The sequence below is a fragment of the Scyliorhinus canicula genome, chromosome 4, assembly GCF_902713615.1.
Source record: "Scyliorhinus canicula chromosome 4, sScyCan1.1, whole genome shotgun sequence".
Classification (NCBI taxonomy): Eukaryota; Metazoa; Chordata; class Chondrichthyes; order Carcharhiniformes; family Scyliorhinidae; genus Scyliorhinus; species Scyliorhinus canicula.
Genome location: NC_052149.1, coordinates 22404332 through 22431133, shown reverse-complemented (window position 1 = coordinate 22431133; position 26802 = coordinate 22404332). Strand labels below are relative to the sequence as shown.

General features: G+C 45.0%; 1 protein-coding gene across 4 annotated transcripts in view; it reads right to left on the bottom strand.

The window, feature by feature from the left end:
* The window catches only part of ccdc18 (coiled-coil domain containing 18), a 182276-nt gene that overhangs the window by 138716 nt on the left and 16758 nt on the right, over positions 1–26802 (bottom strand). For 3 of the 4 annotated variants that reach the window (XM_038793852.1, XM_038793850.1, XM_038793851.1), the window contains exons 2-4: positions 25679–25767; positions 3812–3992; positions 2834–2998 (exon numbers count right to left, since the gene is read on the bottom strand). In XM_038793852.1, coding sequence (XP_038649780.1) covers positions 2834–2998; positions 3812–3992; positions 25679–25758 — 426 coding nt within the window. In that variant the 5' untranslated portion in view covers positions 25759–25767. The remainder of the gene's footprint in view (positions 1–2833; positions 2999–3811; positions 3993–25678; positions 25768–26802) is intronic. The other variant, XM_038793853.1, reaches the window with a different exon arrangement.

The window sequence follows — 26802 nt, the reverse complement described above, 5'->3', positions numbered from 1 at the left end:
TCACAATGTCTCGCCAGATCGCGTTAGATCTAGCAAGGCATTGCGAGCCGGCTAGATCTTGGCAGGTTCTCCCGGCTTTTATTGGCCACGCTGCTCCACGGCAAGCTGCATTTGCACACAGCATGGCCAGGGGATCATGCCCACACTGGACATGTATATGCTTTTTCAAATTCTTTCATGGGACCTGGGAGTTGTTGGAAAGACCTGCATACATTGCTCATCCCCAATTACCCTTGAGAAGGTGGTAGTGGCCACATTTGTAAATCACCTAGTGTCGGTACACCCACATGTTGTTCAGATGAAAGTTCCAACAATTTGATCCCATAACAGTCAAGAAACACTGATATTGTTCCAAGTCAAGACGGTGTGTGGCTTAGAGGATAACTTGCAAGTGATGGGCAGCATGGTGGTGCAGTGGTTAGCACAGCTGTCTCACGGCACCGAGGTCCCAGGTTCGATCCTGGCTCTGGGTCACTGTCCATGTGGAGTTTGCACATTCTCCCCGTGTTTGCGTGGGTTTCGCCCCCACAACCGAAAGATGTGCAGGGTAGATGGATCGGCCCCTTAATTGGAAAAAATGAATTGGGTACTCTAAATTTTTTTTAAAAACCTTGCAAGTGATAGTGTTCCTTGTCCTTCTCAGTAGTAGATGTCACATGTTTGGTACTAGTCGAAGGAGCCTTGGTAAGTTACTGTAGGTGCATCTTGTAGATGGTACACAGTGCGGTCACTGTGCATCGGTAGTAGGGGGAGTGAATACTGGTGGATGGGCGCCAATAAAATGGGTTGCCTAGTCCTAGGTGGTGTAGAGTTTCTTTAGTGTTGTTGGAACCAAAATAATCCAGTCAAGTGGACTTGTACCTTGTAGACAGTGGATAGGCTTTGGGGAAAGGCAAGTTACTTTAACCAGAATTCTTATCCTATGATCTGCTCTTACAGCTTCACAGAATCACAGACTAATACAGAGCAGAAGAGGCCCTTCAGCCCATCGAATCTGCACCGACAAATGAAAAACATCTGATCCACCTACCTTATCCCATGTGTCAGCACTTGGCCCATAGCCTTGAATGTTATGACATGCCAAGTGCTGTTGCAGGTACTGTTTAAAGAATGTGAGGCAACCCGCCTCTACCACCCTCCCAGGCAGTGCATTCCAGACCATTACCACCCTCTGGGTAAAAAAGATTTTCCTCAAATTCCTGTAAAGCTCCTGGCCTCAACCTTGAACTTGTGTCCCCTCGTATCTAAGTGGAACAGCTGCTCCCAATCCACCTTGTCCATGCCTCTTATAATCTTGTACCCCTCAGTCTTCTCTGCTCCAGCGAAAACAACCCAAGCCTATCCAATCTTTTTTCATAACTTAAATGTTGCATCCCAGGCACATCCTATGAATCTCCTCTGTATCCCCTCCAGGCCACATCCTTCTTATAATGTGGCAACCAGAATTGCACACAGTACTCCAGCTGTGGCCTCACCAAAGTTTTATATAACTCCAACATGACCTCCCTGCCTTTGTAACCAGTGCTCGATTGATAAAGGCAAGTGTCTCATCTTGTATCTGACTGCAAGCTTGTATCTGACCGATCCAGTTCAGGTTTTTCCATACAATTCCATAGAACTATGCAGTCGGCAATCGATGGAATGGGGAAGAAACTGGAGGCTCAGGGGAAGACGATCCGAGAGTTTGTAAAAGCGATGATGGACCATTTGCTCTGGAAGCTGAAAAAGAAAGGTTGATGTCGACCCAGGAGAGCATGAATGGGAAGGTCGAGGATCAGGACATAGACTTTACAGTGCAGAAGGAGGCCATTCGGCCCATCGAGTCTGCACCGACCCTTGGAAAGTGCACCCCAAACCTCCACCCTATCCCTGTAAGCCAGTAACCCCACCTAACCTTTTTGGACACGGAGGGCAATTTAGCGTGGCCAATGCACCTAACCTGCACATCTTTGGACTTTGTGAGCAAACTCCGGAGCACCCAGAGGAAACTCACACAGAGATAGGGAGAACGTGCCCACACCACAAAGGCAATCACCCAAGGCCAGAATTTTATGCTGGTGCTTAGAGGCAGCAGTGCTAACCACTGTGCCACCATGCAATTTCTGGTGAGTGGATGGGGACAGGCTAATTACTGTGTGAGAAACATCTCTGGCAATCCTAAAAATCTCCTCAAAACATACTTTTTTGACTATCATCTTCTACCTCTGTTTTGGATCCATTAGTGGTACTTTTCCTTGACAAAGGACATTAAAATCATGCCGAGAAGAGCTCTGGAGATTTTGAATAGAATTTATCATACATTTACTACAATCAACTATGTGGCCATTCCAGACAACTCTTGTTTCCAGATTTTGGAGTTTCACATTAGGGAGCTTAGTGTACCAGGGCAAATGATGTACATAACCACAGAAATATTTCAAGCATAATTCAATATTCCCTATAATTTTATGGTTCATTTGGCTCCCACCCCCACTATGCCATAAACTGCAGCATCTATCGTGCAATCTTCAGGGTTATTGTATAAATTTTTAAAAAAAATTTAGAGTACCCAATTATTTTTTCCAATTAAGGGGCAATTTAACATGGCCAATCCACCTAACCTGCACATCTTTGGGTTGTGGGGACGAAACCCACGCAGACACGGGGAGAATGTGCAAACTCCTCACAGACAGTGACCCAGGGCCGGGATTCAAACCCAGGTCCTCAGCGCCGTAGGCAGCAATGCTAACCACTGTGCCACCGTGCTGCCCTGGGTTATTGTATAAATAAAGGTTTTTGAGACTGTCTGAATATGCACACAATTGTTATGCATATAAACATTTGGAATACTCACTTGAACGTTTGATCGAGTCAGCTCCACTTGTACACTTTCAATCTCACGCACCAAACTGTGATTCTGGGAGACTAAACGGGCATTATCCTCTCGAAGCGTACTGAGCTTTTTCCAGAGTTCTTCATTTTCCTGCTCAACAGCAGACATAGCTGGTAATTGAGTTGCCTGAAAACCAAATGGCGGTGTGTGAAATGTGACATTATTTACAATTTTCTCCCCCCACCATCCCGAAGACAATCACTTTTGATGGAGTAAGAGTTCTCCAATATTTCACCCAACTTGCCATGCTTACATCCAAACTGCAAGCATTGGCAGAATAGTCAGCTGTGAACACATTTCTATATTTGTTGCTCGACTAGATCGCTATTCTTACTGCTGTGTCCTAAACAAACACTTGGGGCTGGATTCTCCACTGCGCTGTGTCACATTTCTGCCCCAATCCACCAGCGAGATTCTCCGTTATGCCGGCCAGTCAATGGAGTTTCCCATTGTGGGGCAGCCCCACTCCGTCGGGAAACCCCCGGGTGCTGGCAAAACGGACAATCCCGCCCTTAATGTCTCAACAGCATCCCATCAAATATCTTATATTTGTTATTAGAAGTTGGATAGATATGTGCCAGTTTTGCAGAGAATATTTGAAAACTACCAAATTATAACACATCTTGACCAAAACCAGCTAATTCAATGTATATTCAAAAGGGGATCCCTAACTTCTTGACTGTATGACTCAGTACTAAACCAATCCAAGTCTCCAAAGGCATCAGGAAACTGCATAAAGTAATCTAAAAGGAGGAATTTCCTGGCAACTCCTGTTGCAGACAGTTATACATTTAACTTCAAAAAGCAGTTTGGCGGCACTCACAGGGGAAAGACTCCAGAGTTCATGATAGTTGCACAAATAGATAACACATTGAAAGTTAGTTGCCAATTAAAGATTATCCAAGAAATAAACCCATCAATCAGAAGCTAAAAACTTACCCTGCCTCCAAAGCTGCTGCTTGGGCTTATGTTGCTGAAAACATTTTTTTGGGGTGGTATTCTTTCAGCAGTTGCCAAATGACGATTGCTCATCGCAGGAACTATTGGGTCAGGGTGAAGGAGATCATCCATGGTCAAAGCAGGGGAATAACCCTGCTGAGAAGAGTCATCAGGCTGGTCACTTAAGCGGGTACGGAGAGAAAAATAAAAACCATTAAGTTTAATTATACATTCAGGCTGGGAATAAAACGTACATTTAGAAAAGCACAGAGCTGCATGGGCATTTTCACTTTACTGTTACATTACAAGACATTTTTACGCCTACTCGACTTTTATTACTAAGGAGTACAGTAAAATTAAGTGACAATATATCAAGCATTTCAATGGTGTTTCAAAAGAAAAAAGTTAGGAATATGGTGACGGCAATATACCAGCATGGTGGTTTTGTGACTCAAGTATAGAGGAAGAATGTCAGAAGTCTGTGCTATAGAAGGTAGAGCAAGAAGTGGGAATGAGGAGGATCGCATACTGCAGCAGATTGGAAGAATGGAAGTACAAACAGGGTTCTAAAACTCCAGCATGTGCAAGGTTAAGGAGAAATTAGGCCTCAGGGCTGAGGGGCTGGTTTAGCACACTGGGCTAAATCGCTGGCTTTTAAAGCAGACCAAGGCAGGCCAGCAGCACGGTTCAATTCCCGTACCAATCTCCCCATACAGGCGCCGGATTGTGGCAACTGGGGGCTTTTCACAGTAACTTAATTGAAGCCTACTCGTGACAATAAGCGATTCTCATAAAGGGACAGAATGGATATGCTAATCTAGAAGGACCATGATGCTGTAGCACAGATATCAGGCAGTCACATGGTAGGTACTCAAGGCAGCAGATGCGCAAGCCCTGAAAGGAGATGAGCCTTCCCCATAAACCACTATGTACGTACTGTAAATAATGTATATAAACTAGTTTTAAGTAAATACCCTAATATGCCTGCAGCTCTTTCAGATTAGAATCCTGGCTTGGCACACTCTATAACAAGGACAACCTAAAGAGGATAAGGAATTCGAAATGGATATCTAAGAGAGAAACCAATGGAACTTAAGAGGCGATAGGTGAGGATAGAATGAAAGATGAATTATGAAGAAGGTGTTTTTTACTGTTCTTCTAGCCTCAGTATTTATGCAGTTGGTCTGGTTCCGGTTGAGTTTCTGTACGATGGTAACCCCTGGGGTGTTAATAGCAGAGGATTCAGCAATGGTAATGCCATTGAATGCCATGGGAAGTGGATAAATTCTCTAATTGAAGATGACCACTTCTTGGCAATTAGGTGGCAAGTAACATTTATGCCACACAGGAGTCCAATCCTAAAACAATGTTCAGCTCTTGCTGAAAAATGTGCACAGACTGTTCATGCTCCAAAAGTTGCGAAAGGAAATGAACACTGTACAGTCATCAGCAAGGACAGTCATCAAAGATGTAGGTTGGACCTAGGACACATCCCCGAGGAAATTCTGCAGTGATGCCTTGGGGTTGAGGTGATTGATCAGCCTTCAATCATGGCTATCTTTCTCGGTGTTAGGTATAACCCAGCCAGTGAAGAGGTTTCCTCAAATTCCATGGACTCCAATTTTGCTAGGTTTCTTGATGCCACTCATGGTCAAATTCTGCCTTGATCTCAAGGGCAGCCATTCTGGAATTCAGATCTTTTATTTATTTATCTTATTGCCATAAAGTGTGAAGCACATAGGCACAGAATTAAAAACAAGAAACATCAACAACAATATCAGACAATACATACAGAGAGATCACACCATGTTTCTAACAAACCTTCTAAAAGTCAGCACATTTTCAGCATCACAATAAAATCAGACATAGCAATCCAAGGATCAACAATTCTACGTTAAAAAAATTACAAATATCAAGATGTGAACCAACTTTCTGTAGTTCATACTGATGACCTCACAAAATGCTGCAATTGTGAGGAAAGAACTTTTCAGGCTTAGAGGTGATAAGGCCACATATCAATTTATAAACTTCAACTAAATCAAAATTCAATTTTCTCTTCTCTAAAGATTGTAATCCAAGAATTCTTAAACGTTCCTCATAAGGTATTCCCCTCTTGCCTTCCATTTTCCTGGTAATAGATCTTTGCATCTCTCTATAAGCTGCCTATCTCTCTGAAAGCGCCAATTCCACACTGTGGATGCATACTCCAGTTGTGGGTGTACCAGCTGCTTACAGGAGTTTAAGATAAACACTAACATCCCATAAGATAGAGGAGCAGAATTAGGTAATTTGGTCCGAGTCTGCTTCGCCATTCAATCATGGCTAATATGTTCCTCATCCCCAATCTCCTGCCTCCTCCCCATAACCCCTGATCCCCTCATTAATGAAGAAATCCCCATATTAATCAAGAACTCTAGATTGTGCGTGAGATGCTGCTACCTACAGGGCTACAGACCAAGAGCTGCAAAACAACAGAATAGTTATTTCTTAGAACAGAAGAACTAGGACCAGGAGCAGGCAATTTAACCTCTCGAGCCACCTCCACAGTTCAATACGATCATATTTGATCTCATCATGGCCTCATCTCCAACCATCCTGCCTGTTCTGAGTAACCCTTAAACCCATTAATTAAAAATCCATCTAACTCCTCCTTAAATTGAAGTTTGACCTGTCTATGGGAAGGCTGATTTGGCAGTTGAGGAGAGCACGTAGGGTTGTGTATCAGTATGGTGAGAAGGCCAGTCGATTGCTGGCGGGCAGCAGGCAGCAGCGAGGGAGATCATACAGATTAGGGATAGAAATGGGTGGGTTGGTGGTGGCGCAGAGCAGGTGAACAAGGTGTTAGAGGACTTTTATAGGGGCTTGTAGAAGTAGGAGCCGGCGGCGGATGAGTCGGAGATGAGGGGGTTTCTGGAGCGACTAGAACGTCCAGGGGTGGGAGAGGGCCATGTTGGAGGAAGCGCAGGCAGCGATAGGGAAGATGCAGTCGGGAAAGGCACTGGGGCTGGATGGATTCACAGTGGAATTTTATAAGGAGTTTGTAATAAGTCCACGGAGGCAGGAGTCCTTTCACCAGAATTCCTTTTATTTACAAAACCAACAGACGTACAACCAGGTGCGTTCAGCATGCTGTCTACACTGGGAGTGCAGATGATGTGACACTCCCTGTTGTATACAGAGAAACGGGCTCCCTGATTGGGCCACTAATCAGGGAACTCGTATTCTAATTGGCCAATCTCAAAGGCGTGGCCCAAGACATTACATTTCAGACCCAGGCTCACCGGTGAGGGACATAATGGGGTTGCGAAGGAAATTTGGGGCGATTTTCGAGTATAAATTAAATTTAGGGAAGAGTGGGTATTTTGTGGTGCCTTCTCTAGGTGCAGGGGAGGGAGTGGGAGGGTTGCCATTTCGGGAAGCCACAACTCATTTTAGGTATTTGGGGCTGCAGGGGGGCACGGGACTGGACACGACTTCGTAAGCTAAATTTCACCAGCCTGGTGGGAATGATGAAGGAGGACCTGGAGAGATGAGGCAGTTTCCCTTTGTCACTGGCAGGTTGGGTGCAGGCAGTAAAAAATAATATTTTGTCACGGTTCCCGATTCTGTTCCAGTGTCTGCCGGTCTTTTGCCAAAGTAATTCTTTCACGGGGTGGACAGGCTGGGTCTCATTGTTTGTGTGGGCAGGGAAAGTAGCTAGGATAAGGAAGGTGGTGCTCCAAAAGGGGTGGAAGTCGGGGGGGGGGGGGGGGGCTTGACCCTACTGAACTTGTTGCACTATTACTTGCCAGCGAATGCGGGGAAGGTGCGGGGCTGGACTAAGGAAGCATAGGTTTTGTTGGTGTGGATGGAGGCGGGTTATTATAAGGGGTCAGGGTTGCAGGAGTTGGCAGCATAGAATCATAAAATTTACAGTGCAGAAGGAGGCCAGAATTTACAGTGCAGAAGGAGGCCATTCAGCCCATAGGGTCTGCACCCTATCCCCGTAACCCTGCAACCCCATCTAACCCAAGGATGGGTACAGGTGTGGTGCAGAGAGCCAACATCTGTTTAAGTTAAAATAATGTTTATTTATGAAACCAGTTAACACTTTACAAACCCACAGTAAACATCAACACCAATAAATCCCCCAAAGAATACAAGTAAGTAATCCTTCAACTTTCCTTTTAACATCCATAAGACAAAAATAATCCGTTGTACAGAAAGACATCAGGTTTAACGTCACTACTGAGAACAGTTACCATGTTGAAATCACCAAAATGGACATTCATAAGCTTGCAGAGATTCATACACACCTTGCTATGACTGCAGCGTCTCCAAAACTAAAACAAAACTACAAACACCCTGCTGCTGCAAGCCCAAAGCGAAAGTAAAAGCTGCCAGCCAGCCCAGCTCCATCCACACTCTGACATCACTGCCGTAGTAAACTCCCATTTCTTAAAGGTACACCCACTACAGCTATTCTATACAAAACACCCATTTCTTAAAGGTACTCTCACATGACACCACCCCCAAGAAAAAAAAATAAACCATCAACTTCAAGGTGGTTTCATTTTTCACCTTTCCACTTTCCTTTAAGAAATATGGATGATGAATGTTTTTTTTTAACAAAATAAAACAAGCAAACATTTAATAATAACATAGAATATTTTTGTTCTGCTTCCTCCAACTGGAAACCTTCTCGATTGACAGTCTCTTTGGACAAGAAGGGCTCTGCACGATCCATCCATTTCTCTACGCCTCTGCATTTCTCTTTAAAGTCAGATACTTTAGTTCAATCTGATCAATCGGGGCCTCACGGTAGCATGGTGGTTAGCATCAATGCTTCACAGCTCCAGTGGTCCCAGGTTCGATTCCCGGCTGGGTCACTGTCTGTGTGGAGTCTGCACGTCCTCCCCGTTTGTGCGTGGGTTTCCTCCGGGTGCTCCGGTTTCCTCCCACGGTCCAAAGATGTGCGGGTTAGGTGGATTGGCTATGATAAATTGCCCGTAGTGTAAGGTTAATGGGGGGATTGTTGGGTTACCGGGTATACGGGTTACGTGGGTTTAAGTAGGGTGATCATTGCTCGGCACAACATCGAGGGCCGAAGGGCCTGTTCTGTGCTGTACTGTTCTATGTTCTATGTTCTACAGAGTCCCTTGTAATTCTTCAACACAGGAGCATTGGTTATCACAGCTTTCAGGCAGTCAAATGCCTGTTGAAACTCCGCTGTCCACTGAAATTTTCGACGTTTCTTCAGCAAGTCCATCAGTTGCTTTAAATCAGTTCTTTCCAGGTCTGGCTGAAAATTACCAGATCGTCGATGTATACCGCATAATTGGATAATCCTGTAAACAACTTTCTTAGTTAACTGTTGAAATGTGGCTGGGGTGTTTTTCATTCCAAATGGCATAACTTTGAATTGGTATATACCATCTGGAGTTACAAAAGCTGAAATCTCTTTCGCCCTTTCGAATAATGGTACCTGCCAGTAACCTTTAAGTAAATCCAGTTTGGAAATAAAAGCTGATTGTCCCACTTTCTCAATGCAATGCTCCAAACGTGGGATAGGATAACCATTGGGTACCGTCCAGTTTTGGTACCATGACTATGGGTGAGCTCCATTGGCTGCAACCCACTTCAATTATGCCATTTTTAAGCATACTTACCTGTGCCAATTTTAAAGGGTTAAGTCTCTATGGATGTTGTTTGATTGGAACAGCATTCCCCACATCTACATCACGTATAGCCATTTTAGTGCTTCCGAACTTATCTCCACAAACGTGCCCATGAGATATCAATAGCTCTTTCAGGTCAGTTCGTGTTTCCTCTGGAAGGCAACTCAACAATTTATCCCAATTTTTAAGAACCTCCTCGTTTTCCAATTTAATTTGAGGTATGTCAAATTCACAGTCAGCTGGATTTGGTTTGTCACTTTAGAGTTAGAATCATTAAAACCTCCTCCTTTTTCTCTCCTTCCCTTCCCTTTCAAAGTACCTTTTAAGCATATTCACATGAGGGCAGTACGGTGGCACAGTGGTTAGCATTGTTGCCTACGCCGCTGAGGACCCGGGTTCAAATCCCGGCCCTGGGTCACTATCCGTGTGGAGTTTGCACATTCTTCCCATGTCTGTGTGTGTTTCGCCCCCACAACCCAAAAGATGTGCAGGATAGGTGGATTGGCCACACTAAATTGCCCCTTAATTGGAAAAAATAATTGGGTACTCTAAATTTAAAAATTAAAAAAAAAAGCATATTCACATGACAGACGCGGTGGGTTTTCCTTCTATCTGGCGCTTTTACCACATAATTCACCTGACTTAATTTCCTTTCAATTTGATACGGTCCACAAAACCTTGCTTTTAAAGGTTCACCTACCACTGGTAACAATACTAAAACTTTATTTCCACTGGCAAAACTACGAACTTTGGATTTCTTGTCCACCACTCATTTCATTACATGTTGTGCAACTATTAAATGCTGTCGAGCCAATTCACCTGCTCCATTAAATCATTCCCTAAAATTTGACATGTAATCCAATAATCTAAATTCAGATTTCTCATTCACCAATTTTCCCTTAATCAATTTAACTGATCCTCTTTCCTCATGACCAAAAATTAGTTCAAAAGGACTGAATTTGGTTGACTCATTAGGTGCATCCCTAACTGCAAACAGTATGAATGGAATTCCTTTAGATAATCTTGACAATAAGCCCTCAACATTGTCTTTAATGTCTGATGCCACCTTTCTAATGCTCCCTGCGATTCTGGATGGTACGCAGTTGATATAAATTGTTTTATTCCTCAGCTATCCATAACTTCTTTGAATAACCTTGAGGTAAAATTTGATCCTTGATCCAATTGTATTTCTGGGGCTAGTCCATATCTAGTAAAGAATTTAAGTGACTCCTCCACAATCTTTTTAGCTGTAATATTGCGTACTGGAAGGGCCTCTGGAAACCTAGTAGACAAATCCATTATAGTCAAAAGATTTTGATTCCCAATCTTCGTTTTAGGAAGCGGTCCTACACAATCAATTAAGACCCTTGTAAAAGGTTCTTCAAAGGGCAGCAAGGTAGCATAGCAGTTAGCACAATTGCTTCACAGCTCCAGGGTCCCAGGTTCAATTCCCAGCTTGGTTCACTGTCTGTGCGGAGTCTGCACTTTCTCCCCGTGTGTGCGTGGGTTTCTTCCGGGTGCTCCGGTTTTGTCCTATAGTCCAAAGACGTGCAGGTTAAGTGGATTGGCCATGCTAAATTGCCCACAGTGTCCAAAAATTGCCCTTAGTGTTGTGTGGGGTTACTGGGTTATGGGGTTAGGGTGGAGGTGTGCTTGGGTAGGGTGCTCTTTCAAAGAGCCGGTGGAGACTCGATGGGCCGAATGGCCTCCTTCTGCACAGTAAATTCAATGATTAAAAATGCTGGAATGAGTATTAAGGGCGCTGGTTTTATCACTGCTTGAGGTTTCCCTATCATTTGACATGTGTGACATGATCGACAAAATTTAATTACACCTTTATGTAGTCCAGTCCAATAAAAATATTTTTGTATTTTAGCTTGAGTTTTCCTCACTCCCAAATGACCTCCCACTGGTACCTCATGTGCTACTCGCAACACCTCCTTTCTATACCCTACCGGCAGTACTACTTGATGAACCTCTGCCCACTTTTCATCCGCCTGCTTTTGTAAAGGTCTCCATTTTCTCATCAAGACATTATTTTTACGGTAATAACACACCGGTATACACTCAAGATTCCTCTTCTGTGTATGCTTTCTGATACATCCATTTTATTTCTATATCTTTCTGTTGTAACTCTGCCAATTTTCCTTAACTAAAAATATCCGCCTCATTCTCCACCTGTTCTTGTTCTTTTTCAACCATCAGGTCAAAAATCATTTCTGGTAATTGCACTTCAACTTTATCTTCACTCTTTGATTTCTCCTCTTTATCATAACCTGTGACTTTACGACCTTGTTACTACACAATCCGGAAAAATCCTAGGATATTCGTCCTTCAACACTTCAGTTGTCTGATTTTCCATTGGCTTATCAACCACAGTCGCATCAATTCCACCTGCCATCCAGCTATATCATTATCCAAGATAAACTGTGTTCCTGGGCTAGATAGTTTCTCTATTACTCCTGCTACAATTTCATCATTCTTCACTGGACTTTCCAACCTTACATTATATAATGGAACACTACTCTTCTCACCATGAATTCTACATATTACCACCCTTTCTGGCAATATTCTTCCCAAGCAACATAACTCATCTCTTACCATTAAAAATTGACAAGCTCCCATATCTCTTAAAATTGTGACTTACATAGATAGAAGATAGGAGCAGGAGGCGGCCTTATGGCCCTTCGAGCCTGCTCCGCCATTCATCGCGTCCTTGAGTTGGATGGTCACGATCATCCAACTCAATAGCCTAATCCTGCTTTCTCTCCATAGCCTTTAATCCCATTCTCCCCAAGTGCTATATCCAGCCGCCTCTTGAATATATTCAAAGTTTTAGCATCAACTACTCCCTGTGGTAATGAATTCCACAGGCTCACCTCTCTTTGTGTGAAGAAGTGTCTCCTTATCTCTGTCAGAAATGGTTTACCCTGAATCCTCAGGCTGTGACCCCTGGTTCTGGAGACACCTAACCTTGGTAACATCTTCCCTCCATCTAACCTGTCTAGTCCTATTAGAATTTTATAAGTCTCTATGAGATCCTCCCTCATTCTTCTGAACTCCAGCGAGAATAATCCCAACCTAGTCATTCTCTCCTCACATGACAGTCCCGCATCTCTGGAATCAGTCTGGTAAACCTTCGCTGCACTCCCTCGAGAGCAAGAACATCCTTCCTCAGAGAAGGAGACCAAAACTGCACACAATATTCCAAGTGTGGCCTCACCAAGGCACTGTACAGTTGCAGCAACACATCCCTGCTTCTAAACTTGAAACCTCTTGCAATGAAGGCCAACATACCATTAGCCTTCTTTACCGCCTGCTGCACCTACATGCTTACCTTCAGCGAATGGTGCACAAGGACATCCAGGTCCGCTGCAGACTCCCCTCTCCCAATGTACAACCATTCAGGTAATAATCTGCCTTCCTGTTTTTGCTTCCAAAATGAATAATCTCACACTTATCCAAATTATACTGCATCTGCCATTGATTTGCCCACTCGCCCAACCTTTCCAGATCTTGCTGTAGGATCCCTGCATCCTCGTCACAATTCACCCTCCCACCTAATTTGGTATCATCTGCAAACTTTGAGATGTTACATTTTGTTCCCTCATCCAAATCATTACTATATATTGTGAATAGCTGGGGCCCCAGCACCGATCCCTGTGGCACCCCACTGCTTACTGCCTGCCAATTTGAAAAGGACCTATTAATCCCTACTCTTTGTTTCCTCTCTGCCAACCAGTTTTCTATCCACCTCAATACATTTCCCCCAAACCCACGCGCTTTAATTTTGCACAATAATCTCTTATGCGGGACTTTGTCAAATGCCTCCTGAAGTCCAAATATACCACATCGGCTGGCTCCCCCTTGTCGACTGTACTGGTTACCTCTTCAAAGAATTCCCAACAGATTTGTCAAGAATAATTTTCCCTTCATAAATCCATGCTGACTCTGACTGACCCTGCCACTGCTTTCCAAATGTTCCGCTATAAAGTCCTTGATAATGGATTCAAGCATTTTCCCAAATACCGATGTTAGGCTTACTGGTCTATAATTCCCTGCTTTCTCTCGACCACCCTTTTTGAATATCGGAGCAATGTGAGCTACCCTCCAATCTGCAGGGACAGTTCCAGAGTCTATAGAATCCCGGACGATGACCACCAATGCATCCACTATTTCCAGAGCCACCTCCGTAAGCACTCTGGGATGCAGATTCTCAGGCCCGAGGGATTTATCCGCCTTCAATCCTATCAGTTTTCCCAGCAACATTTCTATACTAATGTTGATCTCCCTCAGTTCTTCCCTCTCACAAAACCTATCATTCTCCAACATTTCTGGGATCTGACTTGTGTCCTCATTTGTGAAGACAGAACCAAAGTATGTATTTAATTGCTCAGCCATTTCTTTGTCCCTTATTATGCATTCCCCTGTTTCTGTCTGCAGTGGGCTTACATTTCTCTTTACCAATCTCTTTCTCTTCACATATCTGTAGAAACTCTTAGTATCAGTCTTTATGTTCCCTGCAAGCTTCCTTTCATATTGTATTTTTCTCTTCTTAACTGCAACCAATCCTCAGACCTATTATTTTTCTTGGCCAATCTGTTTGCTTCTTCCTTGGATCGGATACTATTTCTAATTTCCTTTGTAAGCCATGGATTGGCCCTCTTACCCACTTTGCTTTTGTGGCAGACAGGAATGAACAGTTTCTGTAGTTCCTCCATGCGTTCCTTGAATGTTTGCCATTGTCTATCCACTGTCAATCCCTTTAAGTAACTCTCCCCAATCTATCAAGGCCAACTCGCGCCTCATATCCTTATAGTTCCCTTTATTAAAATTCAGCACCCTAGTCTCCGAATCAACTACTTCTTTACCTGCTCCTTTTGATACACATGAGTAAACTGTACCCACACAAGTTAATTCTTTAAAGACATCTGGCCCCTTCTTACCAATCACTCTTGATCCGGCTGTACAATCTGTTGCAACTCCTTCGCTTCACTTGGGCTTTCCTTTCCCACCTTAACAAACCCCACTGTCTTATCCTGTTTTACCACATCAGCCTTCCCAGTGCTTTTCTTCAACCACCAACACTGTGACTTTACATGGCCTAGTTTATTATAGTGAAAACATTTGAAACTTTTCATTTCTTTTCCGCCCTCCTGGATTTCTTTTTTAATCTGAGGTACACTCTCCTTATTATCTCCTATCAGATCACTTTTGCCTCTACAACTATTTGATGAGTATTTCTCATGTCCCCAGTTTCTATCCCTCAGAGGCTGAAACTGATGTCGGAAATCAAGCTTTGATTTATGAACTAATTCATAACCATCTGCCATTTCTGCTGCTAACCTCGCAGCATTAACCCTCTGCTCTTCCACATGAGTTCTCACTGCATCAGGAATTGAATTTTTAAACTCATCCAAAAGGATAATTGCTCTGAGAGCTTCATATGTTTGGTGTATTTTCAAAGTCCTTATCCACCTATCAAATTTACTTTGTTTGATCCTTTCAAACTCCATGTATGTTTGACCAAATTCTTTCCCTAAATTTCTAAACCTTTGTCTGTAGGCTTCAGGCAGTGGTTCATATACATCTAAGATGGATTTTTTCACATCCTCATATGTCCCAGATACCTCCTCCAATAGTCATGCAAACACTTCACAAGCCCTCCTCCCAGTTTTGTTTGAATCAGTAATACCCACATGTCTTATGGCCATTTCATTTGTTTAGCTACCTTCTCAAATGAAATGAAAAAGGCTTCTGTCTCCTTCTCATCAAACCTTGGCACTACGTGGACATATTTAAATAGACACCCACCACGCCTTCAACTATGACGCTTTTTCTCACTATCCTCATCACTATCTTCCAACTGTACGTTTCCCTTTACGTCCGCAAATTTTAATTGTCATGTTAATGGCCATATTCCGAAGTTATCTCTCTTTCTTTTTCCTCTCTCTCTTTCTTTTTCCTCTCTCTCTCTTTCTTTTCCTCTCTCTCTCTTTCTCTTTCCCCGAACTGTATCTCCTTTTCTTTATCTTTTTGTTCTGCTAGGACTATTCTTTCTGTTTTCCTTTCTTCTCTCTCTCTCTTTCGTATTCAAGCTGCTTTCATTCTTTCTCATGTTCCATTTGTTTAATTTGCAACTGAATTTTTGCCATTTCCAATGAGTCAAACTGTATCTCAGGCTATTGTAAATGCTTCGCCACCGCCATAATTACCTCATCGTTTCGCATTTTGTCAGGTAATGTTAACTGCAATGTTTTTGCCAACTCTAATAGCATGGGACCTCGGCGCCGTGAGGCAGCAGGGCTAACCCACTGCGCCACCGTGCTGCCCTCCAAATGGGCATTCATAAGCTTGCAGATTCATACACATCTTGCTGTGACTGCAGTGTCTCCAAAACTAAAAAGAAACTAAACACACCCTGTAGCTGCAAGCCCAAAGCTGACAGGCAGCCCAGCTACACCCATACTCTGACACCACTGCAGTAATAAACACCCATTTCTTAAAGGTACACCCACTACAGATATTCCATTAAAAAAGCACCCATTTCTTAAAAGATACTCTCACATGACAATATATTTTTTTTAACTCCTCCTTAAATGTACTCACTGTCCCTGCATCCACTGCTCTCTCGGGTAGCGAATTCCACAGATTCACAATCCTTTGTGAGAAGTAGTTTCTCCTCATCTGTTTTAAATTTGCTACCGCTTATTTTGAGACTATGACCTCTCATTCTACATTGCCCCACAAGATGAAGCATCTGCTCCACATCTACTTTATTCATGCCTTTCTAATCTTATGTACCTCAATTTGATCTCCCCTCATTCTTATAAATTCCAGAGAGTACATATATAGGTCTAAATCGTTCTTCACAAAACAAACCTCTCCTCTCTGGAATCATTCTAGTGAACCTCCTCTGAACTCCTTCCATTGCCAAAACAGTGCACAATACGCCAGGTGTGGCTCACCAATGCCTTGTACAGTTGTCAGAACACTTCCTTACTTTTATACCTTATTCCTTTCGCTATAAATGCCAACATTCCATTTGATTTCTTTATTACCTGCATGCTAATTTTCTGCGCCTCCTGCACGAGGACACCCAGATCTCTCTGCACCGGAGCACCCCAAATTCTCTCCCATTTAGTCTCTCCCCATTTAGGTAATAAGTTGTCTTTCCATTTTTCTGACCAAAATGAATGACCTCACACTTATCACGACCTCCATCTGCCACATTTTGGTCCATTCACCTAACCTATCTATATCCATTTGTAAGGTCCTTGTTTCTTCACTGCAACATTCTGTCCCATCTAATTTTGTGTCATCTGCAAACTTGAATCTAAAATGTTCTTCCTGTTGAACCTTCCCTGCATCCAAGTCGTTCATATAGATTGTAAATGGTTGGGGCCCCAGGGACCGATCCCTGTGGCACCCCACTAGTTACATCTTGCCATTCAGGAAAAGACCCATTTACCTCGACTCTCCGTCTTCTGTCGCTTAGCCAGTCTTCTATCCAAGCTGGTAAATTAACCCTACTTTCATATGATTTAACCTGATATATTAATCTTCTGTGTGGCACCTGATCAAATGTCTTCTAGAAGTCCAGATATACTGGGCAAAATTCTCCCCCCCCCACGACGGGTGGGAGAATAGCGGGAGGGCCTTCCCGACTTTTTTGACGCCCTCCCGCTATTCTCCCCCCCCCCGCCGAAATCCCGACACGAATCGCTGCCGCCGTTTTTTTACGGCCGGCAGCGATTCACAGCTGTTAGAAGGGCCGAAGTCCCAGCCCTTTACGACCTTTTTACGAACGGCAAACACACCTGGTCCTGCCATTCGTAAAAACGTCGTGACCACCTGGAAAAAAATAACCATGGCACCGATTGGCACGGCAGTACCACGGCCGTGCCAAGGGTGCCATGGGCCCGCGATCGGTGCCCACCGATCGCGGGCAGCGGGCCCGATGCCCGCGCACTATTTGTCCTTCCGCCGCCCCGCAGTATCAATACGCGGGGCGGCTGAGGGGCAACCCGGACCGCGCATGCGCGGGTTTCGCGCAAAAACGCGATGACGTCACCCGCGCATGCGCGGGTGGAGTCTTCCCACCTGCGCATGCGCGGCTGACGTCATATGACGCGTCAGCCGGCGCTAAGTCCGACAAGCGGGCTTAACGATTTTCGTTAAGCCCGACTTGTCGGGGCCTCCGACGTCGGGCTGCTAGCCCCGACGGGGGACCAGAATCGGTCCCCCGTCGGGAAGGGGCGCGATGCCGTAAAACCCGCCCGGGTTTTACGGCAGTTTGACGATTTCTCCCGTTTTGGGAGAATTTCGCCCACTGCATCTCCAGGATCCCCATTATTCACTTAAGTTGTTATATCTTCGAAGAACTCCAGCAAATTAATCAAACATGATTTACCTTTCATAAAATTATGCTGACTCTTGGTGGATTGCATTTTGACTTTTCAAATATCCTGATATAACATCCTTAATAATGGATTCTAATAATTTCCCAACAACAGATGCTAAACTAACTGGTCTGTAAGTTCCTACATTCTGCATTTTTGAATAAGATTCTATAATTGTTTTATACATTTAAAGTATCTAATTATTTTTTCTAATTAAGGGACAATTTAGCATGGCCAATTCACCTCCCTGCGCATCTTTTTGGGTTGTGGGGGTGAGACCCACGCAGACATGGGAGGAATATGCAAACTCCACAGATAGTGACCCAGGGCCAGGATCGAACCTGGATCCTCTTGCCGTGAGGCAGCAGTGCTAATCACTGCGCCACCGTGCTGCCCTACCTTTTTGAATAAGGACGTTACATTAGCATTTTTCCAATCCACTAGAACCTTTCCCACGTCCAGGGAATTTTAGAATATTATAACCAATGAACCCACCATCTCCGCTGCCACTTCATTTAACATTTGTCTGCCTTCAATCCCAACAGTTTGTTCAGTATTGTTTCCCTATTGATGCTGATTGTTCTAAGTTGCACCCTTTCTAGTACCTCTGATTTTTTAAAAAACATTTAAAAAAATAAATTTAGAGTGCCCAATTATTTTTTTCCAATTAAGGGGCAATTTAGCTTGGCCAATCCACCTATCCTGTACATCTTTGGGTTGTAAGGGTGAGACCCACGCAGACACGGTGAGAATGTGCAAATTCCACACGGACAGTGACCCGGGCTGGCATTGAACCCAGGTCCTCGCCGCCGTGAGGCAGCAGTGCTATCTACTTTGTCACGTGCTGCCCATTATTACCTCAGAATTACCCGTTCCCATAGGGATGGTACCAGTGTCTTAGTGTAAACGGAGGCAAAATATTGAATAATCATCTCTGCAATTTTTGAACTCCCTACTATTAACTCTCTGGTTTCATCTTCCAAGGACCAACATTCACTTTAGCGACTCTCTTCCCTTTAATGTACTTATAGAAGCTATTGCGATCCTTTTTGATATTTTGCACTAGCTTTCTTTTATAATTTACCTCAGCTCTTTTTGTTAGTATGATTGAAAGTTTCCCAATCTTCCAGCCTGCCACTGGCCTTTGCAACGTGGTATACCTTAATTTTTGTCTTTATATTGTCATTGACCTCCTTGTTCAGCCACGGATGTTTTTTACCCCTCTTACCATCTTTCTTCCTCCCTGGAATATATTTTAGTTGTGAGGAACTGAGTATCTCCTTAAACTGCCACTCGTCATCAGCTGTTCTACCTTTTAAACTTGCTGCCCACTAAACTTCGGCAACATCTGACCTCATTCCCATGTAATTACTGTTGTTTAATTCCAGAACACCAGTGTGGGACTCCACTTTCTCACCCCCAAACTGAATTTGAAATTCTATTATGCTATGATCACTCTTCCATAGAGAATCTTTAGCTAGGATTTCATCAAGTAATCCCTCCTCATTGCACAATACCAAATCCAGAGTAGCCTGCTCCCTGGTTGGTTCCACAACATTTTATTCAAAGAAACTGTGGTGATTGTATATCTGGGTAGATGCAATACAACTGAGCAAGCACTAGAGGGAGCATGGGAGAGATATAAATACAGACGAACAGGAAGTCAGGACACACTTCACAGGAACGGGAGCTGGTAGCAAGACAGACTAGCAGCATAGATGTAACTTTATGTTAAGCACTGAAGAGAGAACAAACTCACAATAAAGCATCTAGTTCAACTTTAAGACTACAAGCTTTATTAAGACACAAGGAACAACACAGAAACAATCTCTAATACATTCAATGAACTCTCCTTCGAGGCTACCCCTGCCAATTTGAATAATTTAGTCTATGTGCATATTAATATCACCCATGATTATTGCCATACCTTTCCTACAAACCCCCAGCATTTCCTGGTTTATATTGCACACCACTGCTATAGATTACTCCTACCAGGGAATTCTTCCCTTTGCTGTTTCTTGGGTACGATTCAGTGGCCTTGTTGCGTTCAAGCAAGAGGAGAAGGCAATCTCTACCAGGCGGCACTTGCTGCCCTGTGCTGACACTCCGGGACCCTCAGGGGGACAGGACATCCTTCCTGGCCTCGACCGCCTCTAGGATCCACCCCAGGTCTGCATCCCCAAATCGTGGGGCCGGTCATCTTGCTGCCGTGGCTACGAGCTGAGTGAGGTTGGCCATGCAAAGCAGGAGCCCGCGAGCACGGTCCCAGTGAATCGGCTTGCGAGCAGTCATTTGTGGTGTGAAGCCCGTGGGGCCTCCTTAAGTGGACCAATTAACGTTGTATTGTGGTGACGGTCTCGCCGGGCTGAGCACCAGTGGTAGCTCGCGGCAGTTCCCGCTCGCTACTTAGAAACCTTTTGGAAGAATTGCGGCCCTTATTTCTACCCATACAGATTCCACATCTTGATCTCCAGTGCTTATATCATTTCTCATTACAACACTGATTGCTTTCTTCACCAACAAAGCTACACCACCTCATTTTCCTTTATGTCTATCTTTCCGAAATGCTGAGTACCATTGGATATTCAATTCCCAGACCTGATCTCCTTGTAACCATGTCTCAGTAATCGCCACCGAATCATACCCTTTTCTCTATTTGCGCCAACTAAAACAGGACGTATTCAACACTCGTAAGACATTTTCTGCCAACTGTACTGCCTGAGCCATATGATTTGCAAACTTCAAATTACTTGTAACAGTCGCACCCAAATTATTTTTATTGGTTGAATATGCTAAAGGTATGACACTGTGAATTAGCATTATTGTGACCAGAATAGAAAACTGAGCATTTTGCCACATTAAAGGTAAGTTGCTACTCCTTGGACCACTGCACCATTGGGGCAGCAGGGTAGCATGGTGGTTAGCATAAATGCTTCACAGCTCCAGGGTCCCAGGTTCGATTCCCGGCTGGGTCACTGTCTGTGTGGAGTCTGCACGTCCTCCCCCTGTTTGCGTGGGTTTCCTCCGGGTGCTCCGGTTTCCTCCCACAGTCCAAAGATGTGCGGGTTAGGTGGATTGGCCATGCTAAATTGCCCGTAGTGTCCTAATAAAAAGTAAGGTTAAGGGGAGGGTTGTTGGGTTACGGGTATAGGGTGGATACGTGGGTTTGAGTAGGGTGATCATGGCTCGGCACAACATTGAGGGCCGAAGGGCCTGTTCTATGTTCTATGTTCTATAGCAAAAAGTTCACTCTGGAGAAGTGTGTTCATGAGCCCTGGGTCATCTTTAACTTCCAAATCATTTTTAATGTCAGCCCTGTATTTTTAAAATGTACTATGCTGAATCGGGCTGAATCAATGTCATTACTATAAGCCACAAATAAAAGGAGGCTGCTTAAAACACTTCCTTGTGGGACTCCAGAATCATGCGTTGGATTTGATAATTGCACATTAACAGTGACCACTTCCACACAGTCCAACAAAATTATTTTATGCACTGGTAAAGTCAGTCTTTAATTCCCAATGCATATAGCTTGTTCAATAACCGCACATGTTGCAAGTAAATTATATCACACCACTGGCCTCTGTTAACTACAGCAGTCACATATTCTAAAATCCAAGTAACTGTGAGGCACACGAACCCCCAAGGATGAAGCCAAACTGGTACTCCCAATAAGACCACGCTCCTTCCAAATAGCCCAGATGGTCTCTACAACACAAAATTCCGTTAGCTTTGCAATGTGGCAATTTTCGGAGATTGGATTGGATTTGTTTATTGTCACATGTACCGAGGTACAGTGAAAAGTATTTTTCTGCAAGCAGCTCAACAGATCATTCAGTACATGGGAAGAAAAGGGAATTGAACAGAATTCAAGAAAATACATGAGAATACATAATAGGGCAACACAAGATATACAATGTAACTACATAAGCATTGGCATCGGATGAAGCAGACAGGGTGTAGTGTTAATGAGGACAGTCCATAAAAGGGTGGGGAAGAAGCTGTTTTTGAGTCTGTTCGTGCGTGTTCTCAGACTTCTGAATCTCCTGCCCGATGGAAGAAGTTGGAAAAGTGAGTAAGCCGGGTGGGAGGGATCCTTGATTATGCTGCCTGCTTTCCCCCGGCAGCGGGAGGTGTAGATGGAATCAATGGATGGGAGGCAGGTTCGTGTGATGGACTGGGCGGTATTCACGACTCTCTGAAGTTCCTTGCGGTCCTGGGCCGAGCAGTTGCCATACCAGGCTGTGATGCAGCCCGAGAGGATGCTCTCTATAGTGCATCTGTAAAAGTTGGTACGGGTTAATGTGGACATGCCAAATTTCCTTAGTTTCCTGAGGAAGTAAAGGCGCTGTTGTGCTTTCTTGGTGATAGCGTCGACATGAGTGGACCAGGATAGATTTTTGGTGATGTGCACCCCTAGGAATTTGAAACTGCTCACCATCTCTACCTCGGCTCCGTTGATGCTGACATGTGTACAGTACTATGCTTCCTGAAGTCGATGACCAGCTCTTTAGTTTTGCTGGCATTAAGGGAGAGATTGTTGTCGTTGCACCACTCCACTAAGTTCTCTATCTCCCTCCTGTATTCAGACTCGTCGTTGTTCGAGATCCGGCCCACTATGGTCGTATCGTCAGCAAACTTGTAGATGGAGTTGGAACCAAGTTTTGCCATGCAGTCGTGTGTGTACAGGGAGTAGAGTAGGGGGCTAAGTACGCAGCCTTGCGGGGCACCGGTATTGAGGACTATTGTGGAGGAGGTGTTGGTGTTCATTCTTACTGACTGTGGTCTGTTGGTCAGAAAGTCAAGGATCCAGTTGCAGAGTGGAGAGCCAAGTCCTAGGTTTTGGAGCTTTGATATGAGCTTGGCTGGGATTATGGTGTTGAAGGCGGAGCTGTAGTCAATAAATAAGAGTCTGATGTAGGGGTCCTTGTTTTCGAGATGCTCTAGGGATGAGTGTAGGGCCAGGGAAATGGCGTCTGATGTGGACCGGTTGCGACGGTATGCGAATTGAAGTGGGTCAAGGCGTTCCGGGAGTATGGAGGTGATGCGCTTCATGATCAGCCTCTCAAAGCACTTCATTACAACTGACGTCAGGGCCACCGGGCGGTAGTCATTGAGGCACGTTGCCTGGTTCTTCTTTGGTACCGGTATGATGGTGGTCTTCTTGAAGCAGGTGGGGACCTCGGAGTGGAGTAGGGATAGGTTAAAGATGTCTGTGAAAACCTCTGCCAGCTGGTCCGCGCAGGTTCTGAGTGCACGACCAGGGATCCCGTCCGGGCCCATCGCCTTCCGTGGGTTCACTTTCAGGAAGGCCGATCTGACTTCGGAAACTGTGATGGTGGGTATGGGTGAATTATGGGTTGCTGGGGCACTCGATAGCGGGTTGTTGGTTACCTGCTCAAACCGAGCATAGAATGCGTTAAGTTCATCGGGGAGGGGTGCACTGCTGCCAGAGATACTGCTCGGCTTCGCTTTGTAGCCCGTTATGTTGCTTAGTCCTTGCCACAACCGCCGAGAGTCTGTCTGTGACTCTAGCTTAGTTTGATATTCTCTCTTGGCATCTCGGATGGCTTTGCGGAGGTCGTACCTGGATTTCTTGTATAGGACAGGGTCGTCTGCCTTGAACGCCTCAGATCTGTCCTTCAGTAGGGAGTCAATCTCGCGGTTGAGCCATGGTTTCCGGTTGGGGAACGTACGTACTGCTTTCTTTGGCACGCAGTCGTCCACACATTTGCTGATGAAGTCTGTGACGGTGGTGACATACTCATTTAAGTTAGTCGCTGAGTTCTTAAATATGGACCAGTCCACTGTCTCCAAGCAGTCACGTAGGAGCTCTTCTGTCTCCTCAGACCAGCATTGCACAACCTTCTTAGCTGGATTCTCCCGCTTGAGTTTCTGCTTGTAAGCCGGGAGAAGGAGCACAGTCTTATGGTCTGATTTCCCAAAGTGCGGTCGGGGGATGGAACGGTAGGCGCCCTTGATTTTTGAGTAGCAGTGGTCAAGAGTGTTGTCGCCCCGGGTGGTACAGGAGATGTGCTGGTGGAATTTTGGCAGTACACTCTTGAAGTTGGCTTTGTTGAAGTCTCCGGCCACAATGAACAGGGCCTCCGGGTGTTCTGTTTCATGGTTGTTTATGACTGTGTACAGTTCATCCAGCGCCTTCCTCACTTCTGCCTGGGGTGGGATGTAGACCGCTGTGATAATGGCTGAAGTGAACTCACGTGGAAGATAGTATGGGCGGCACTTTACGGTCAGGTATTCCAGGTCTGGGGAGCAGTAGGTTGCCAGGGTCACCACATCCAAGCACCAGGAGGAGTTGATGAGGAGGCAAACCCCTCCACCCTTCGCTTTGCCTGAAGATGCCGTGCGGTCCGCCCGGTGAATAGAGAAGCCTTCAGGTTGTATGGCACAGTCCGGTGAGGCGGGGGTGAGCCATGTCTCTGTGAAACAGAGCACACAGCAGTCTCTTACTTCCCTCTGAGAGGCAAGTCTGGCGTTAAGTTCATCCAGCTTGTTTTCAATCGCTTGGACGTTTGCTAGGAGTATGCTGGGGAGAGGGGTCTTGAAACCGCGTTCCTTCAGTCTAACCTGCAGACCGCTGCGTTTCCCTCGCTTTCTTGGTCGGCGGCTGCTGCTGGATGATCCTGGGATCCGATGGGAGACGTCAGCCCTTGTGGAAGGTAGGTGGTTGCGTCTGGCAGGGTCCAGGGCGCTGGCGGGGTCCAGGGCGCTAGCGAGGTCCAGGGCGCTGTTTACATTTCCGAGGTCGCGTCTGGCAGGGCCCCGGGCGCTGGTTGAGGTAGAGGGGTTGCTGGGGGGGTGAGTCTGCGATCCGGATGGGTCCCGGCGTTCTGCGGGCGCGGGAATACCTTGCAGCGTGTTCGGGTCCTCGCACGCAATCTCCGTTGTTTTTGGGGTCCTGGGTCGTGGGCAGGGGCTTCCTGGGGCAGATTGGGCTAGGTCCCATGGTCTGTTCCCTTCCTGGGCGCTCCTGGGGTCGGATCTTGAAGTCAGCACGGTGGGGCCTCCATGTGGATTTTTCTTTCTTCCATCACCAGGTAGGTCGGGTTGCTGGGCGGGCCTCTCCGGGTCGGGTCGCTGGGCGGGTCTCTCGGGGTCGCGTTGAGCCGTGTCTTGCCGTCGGGGGTCGGGTCGGGAGCTCCGGGGACAAGGCCAGGCGATCCGGGGGCTTGCGTCGGTTGTTAGGCCAGGTTTGGAGCTCCGAAGCCCGGGTCGGCTCCAAATCGAGGTCGGGGCTTCACTTCCGGTTTGGGCCCTATGGAGGAGGGATTCTGGTGTGAGGTGCCCCGGAGAGTGAATGCCTCCACCTCATGCGCAAGGTTGGGGCTGATACAGCTGAAGGTGGTATATAGAGCACACCTCACAAGGGTGAGGATGAGCCGGCTCTTTGAGGGAGTAGAAGATGTGTGTGAACGTTGCGGGGGGGGAGGGGCCCGCAAACCATGTTCATATCTTTTGGTCCTGTCCAAAGGGCTCGGAGAATCGCCCCCATACTGTCCAATACCTACTTATATGAGTGCACTAGAAGGTTCACTTTGAGAATTCCTGCTTTAATAATAACAACAATAATAATCTTTAGTGTCACAAGTAGGCTTACATTAACATTGCAATGAAGTTACTGTGAAAATCCCCTAGTCGCCACGTTGTGGCGCCTGTTCGGGTACATGGAGGGAGAATTCAGAATGACCAATTCATCGAACAGCATGGCTTTCAGGACTTGTGTTGTGCTCGAACTATCTGATTCTATGATAATTGCAGAGACAAATAGTTGCTATTCAAATTCTGACCTGCTAAAGTCTGTCCTTGGGCTTTGTAAACTTCTTTCAGTCTTCATTAGCCTCTTCCTCAAAGTTAGCAAATTATCCATCCACTTGGCCTTTTGGTAACAAAGCACTAATGTTTGTCATGAAGATGTTACCACACTACAAAAGCAAGCGATGTTACCACACTACAAAAGCAAATGTTCAAACTACTTAGAAAATTGTATTTTACCACTGAATTTGTAATATGATGAAGGTGTTAACAATTAAATCAGAACAATGTCTGGGATAGGGTATCTATTAACTCCTAATTAACCTAAAATTCATTTGGCAATTTTTCAAAGGATCAAATGGCAGGACCATCATCAACTCAAAACAAATGCAATGTTTTAAAAAATAGCTTCCATTTATATAGCACTTTTCACAGCAGGACATTCAAAAGCATTTCACAGCCAACGAATGCAGCAGCCAGTTTATGCACAGTAAGATCCCTCAAACTGCAATGTGAAATGAAATAAAAATTGCTTATTGTCACAAGTAAGCTTCAAATGAAGTTACTGTGAAAAGCCCCTCATCGCCACATTCCGGCGCCTGTTCGGGGAGGTTGGTACCCGCACTGCTGGCCTTGTTCTGCTTTACAAGTCGGCTGTTTAGCCCACTGTGCTAAACCAGTCCCAATGTAATGACAAATCAATACATTATAACACTAAATAATTCTAGAACATACGTTCCCAGGTTTAAACGCATGTTGTAGTTCTGTACATTTTAATTTATGCTCATGTAACTAGTCAAATGATAGATTCCTATTGGCACCTTGCATGACATACCAATATTAAAGCCCCAATTTACTAAAATATTTTATAAAATAGGGTCCTTGAGCCTTTACCTCAAATTGCTCCCAGTACAAGTGCCACCTATGAAAAATATTTCCGCCTATCAGGAAAGACATTTGTAATTATATACTTTCAGCATTTTCAATTGAAGCTTCAGCTACATACATAACCATTGAAATATTTCAGTGGCTAAAATGCAGCTATGTTAAACATATTTACAAAATGCTGTGTTCTACCGAAAAGATAAAGCTGATTTTAAAAAGTAAACATTCTGTGGTCTTGGGAATCACCTCCCAAGTTACCCTGAGAAGGGTGCAG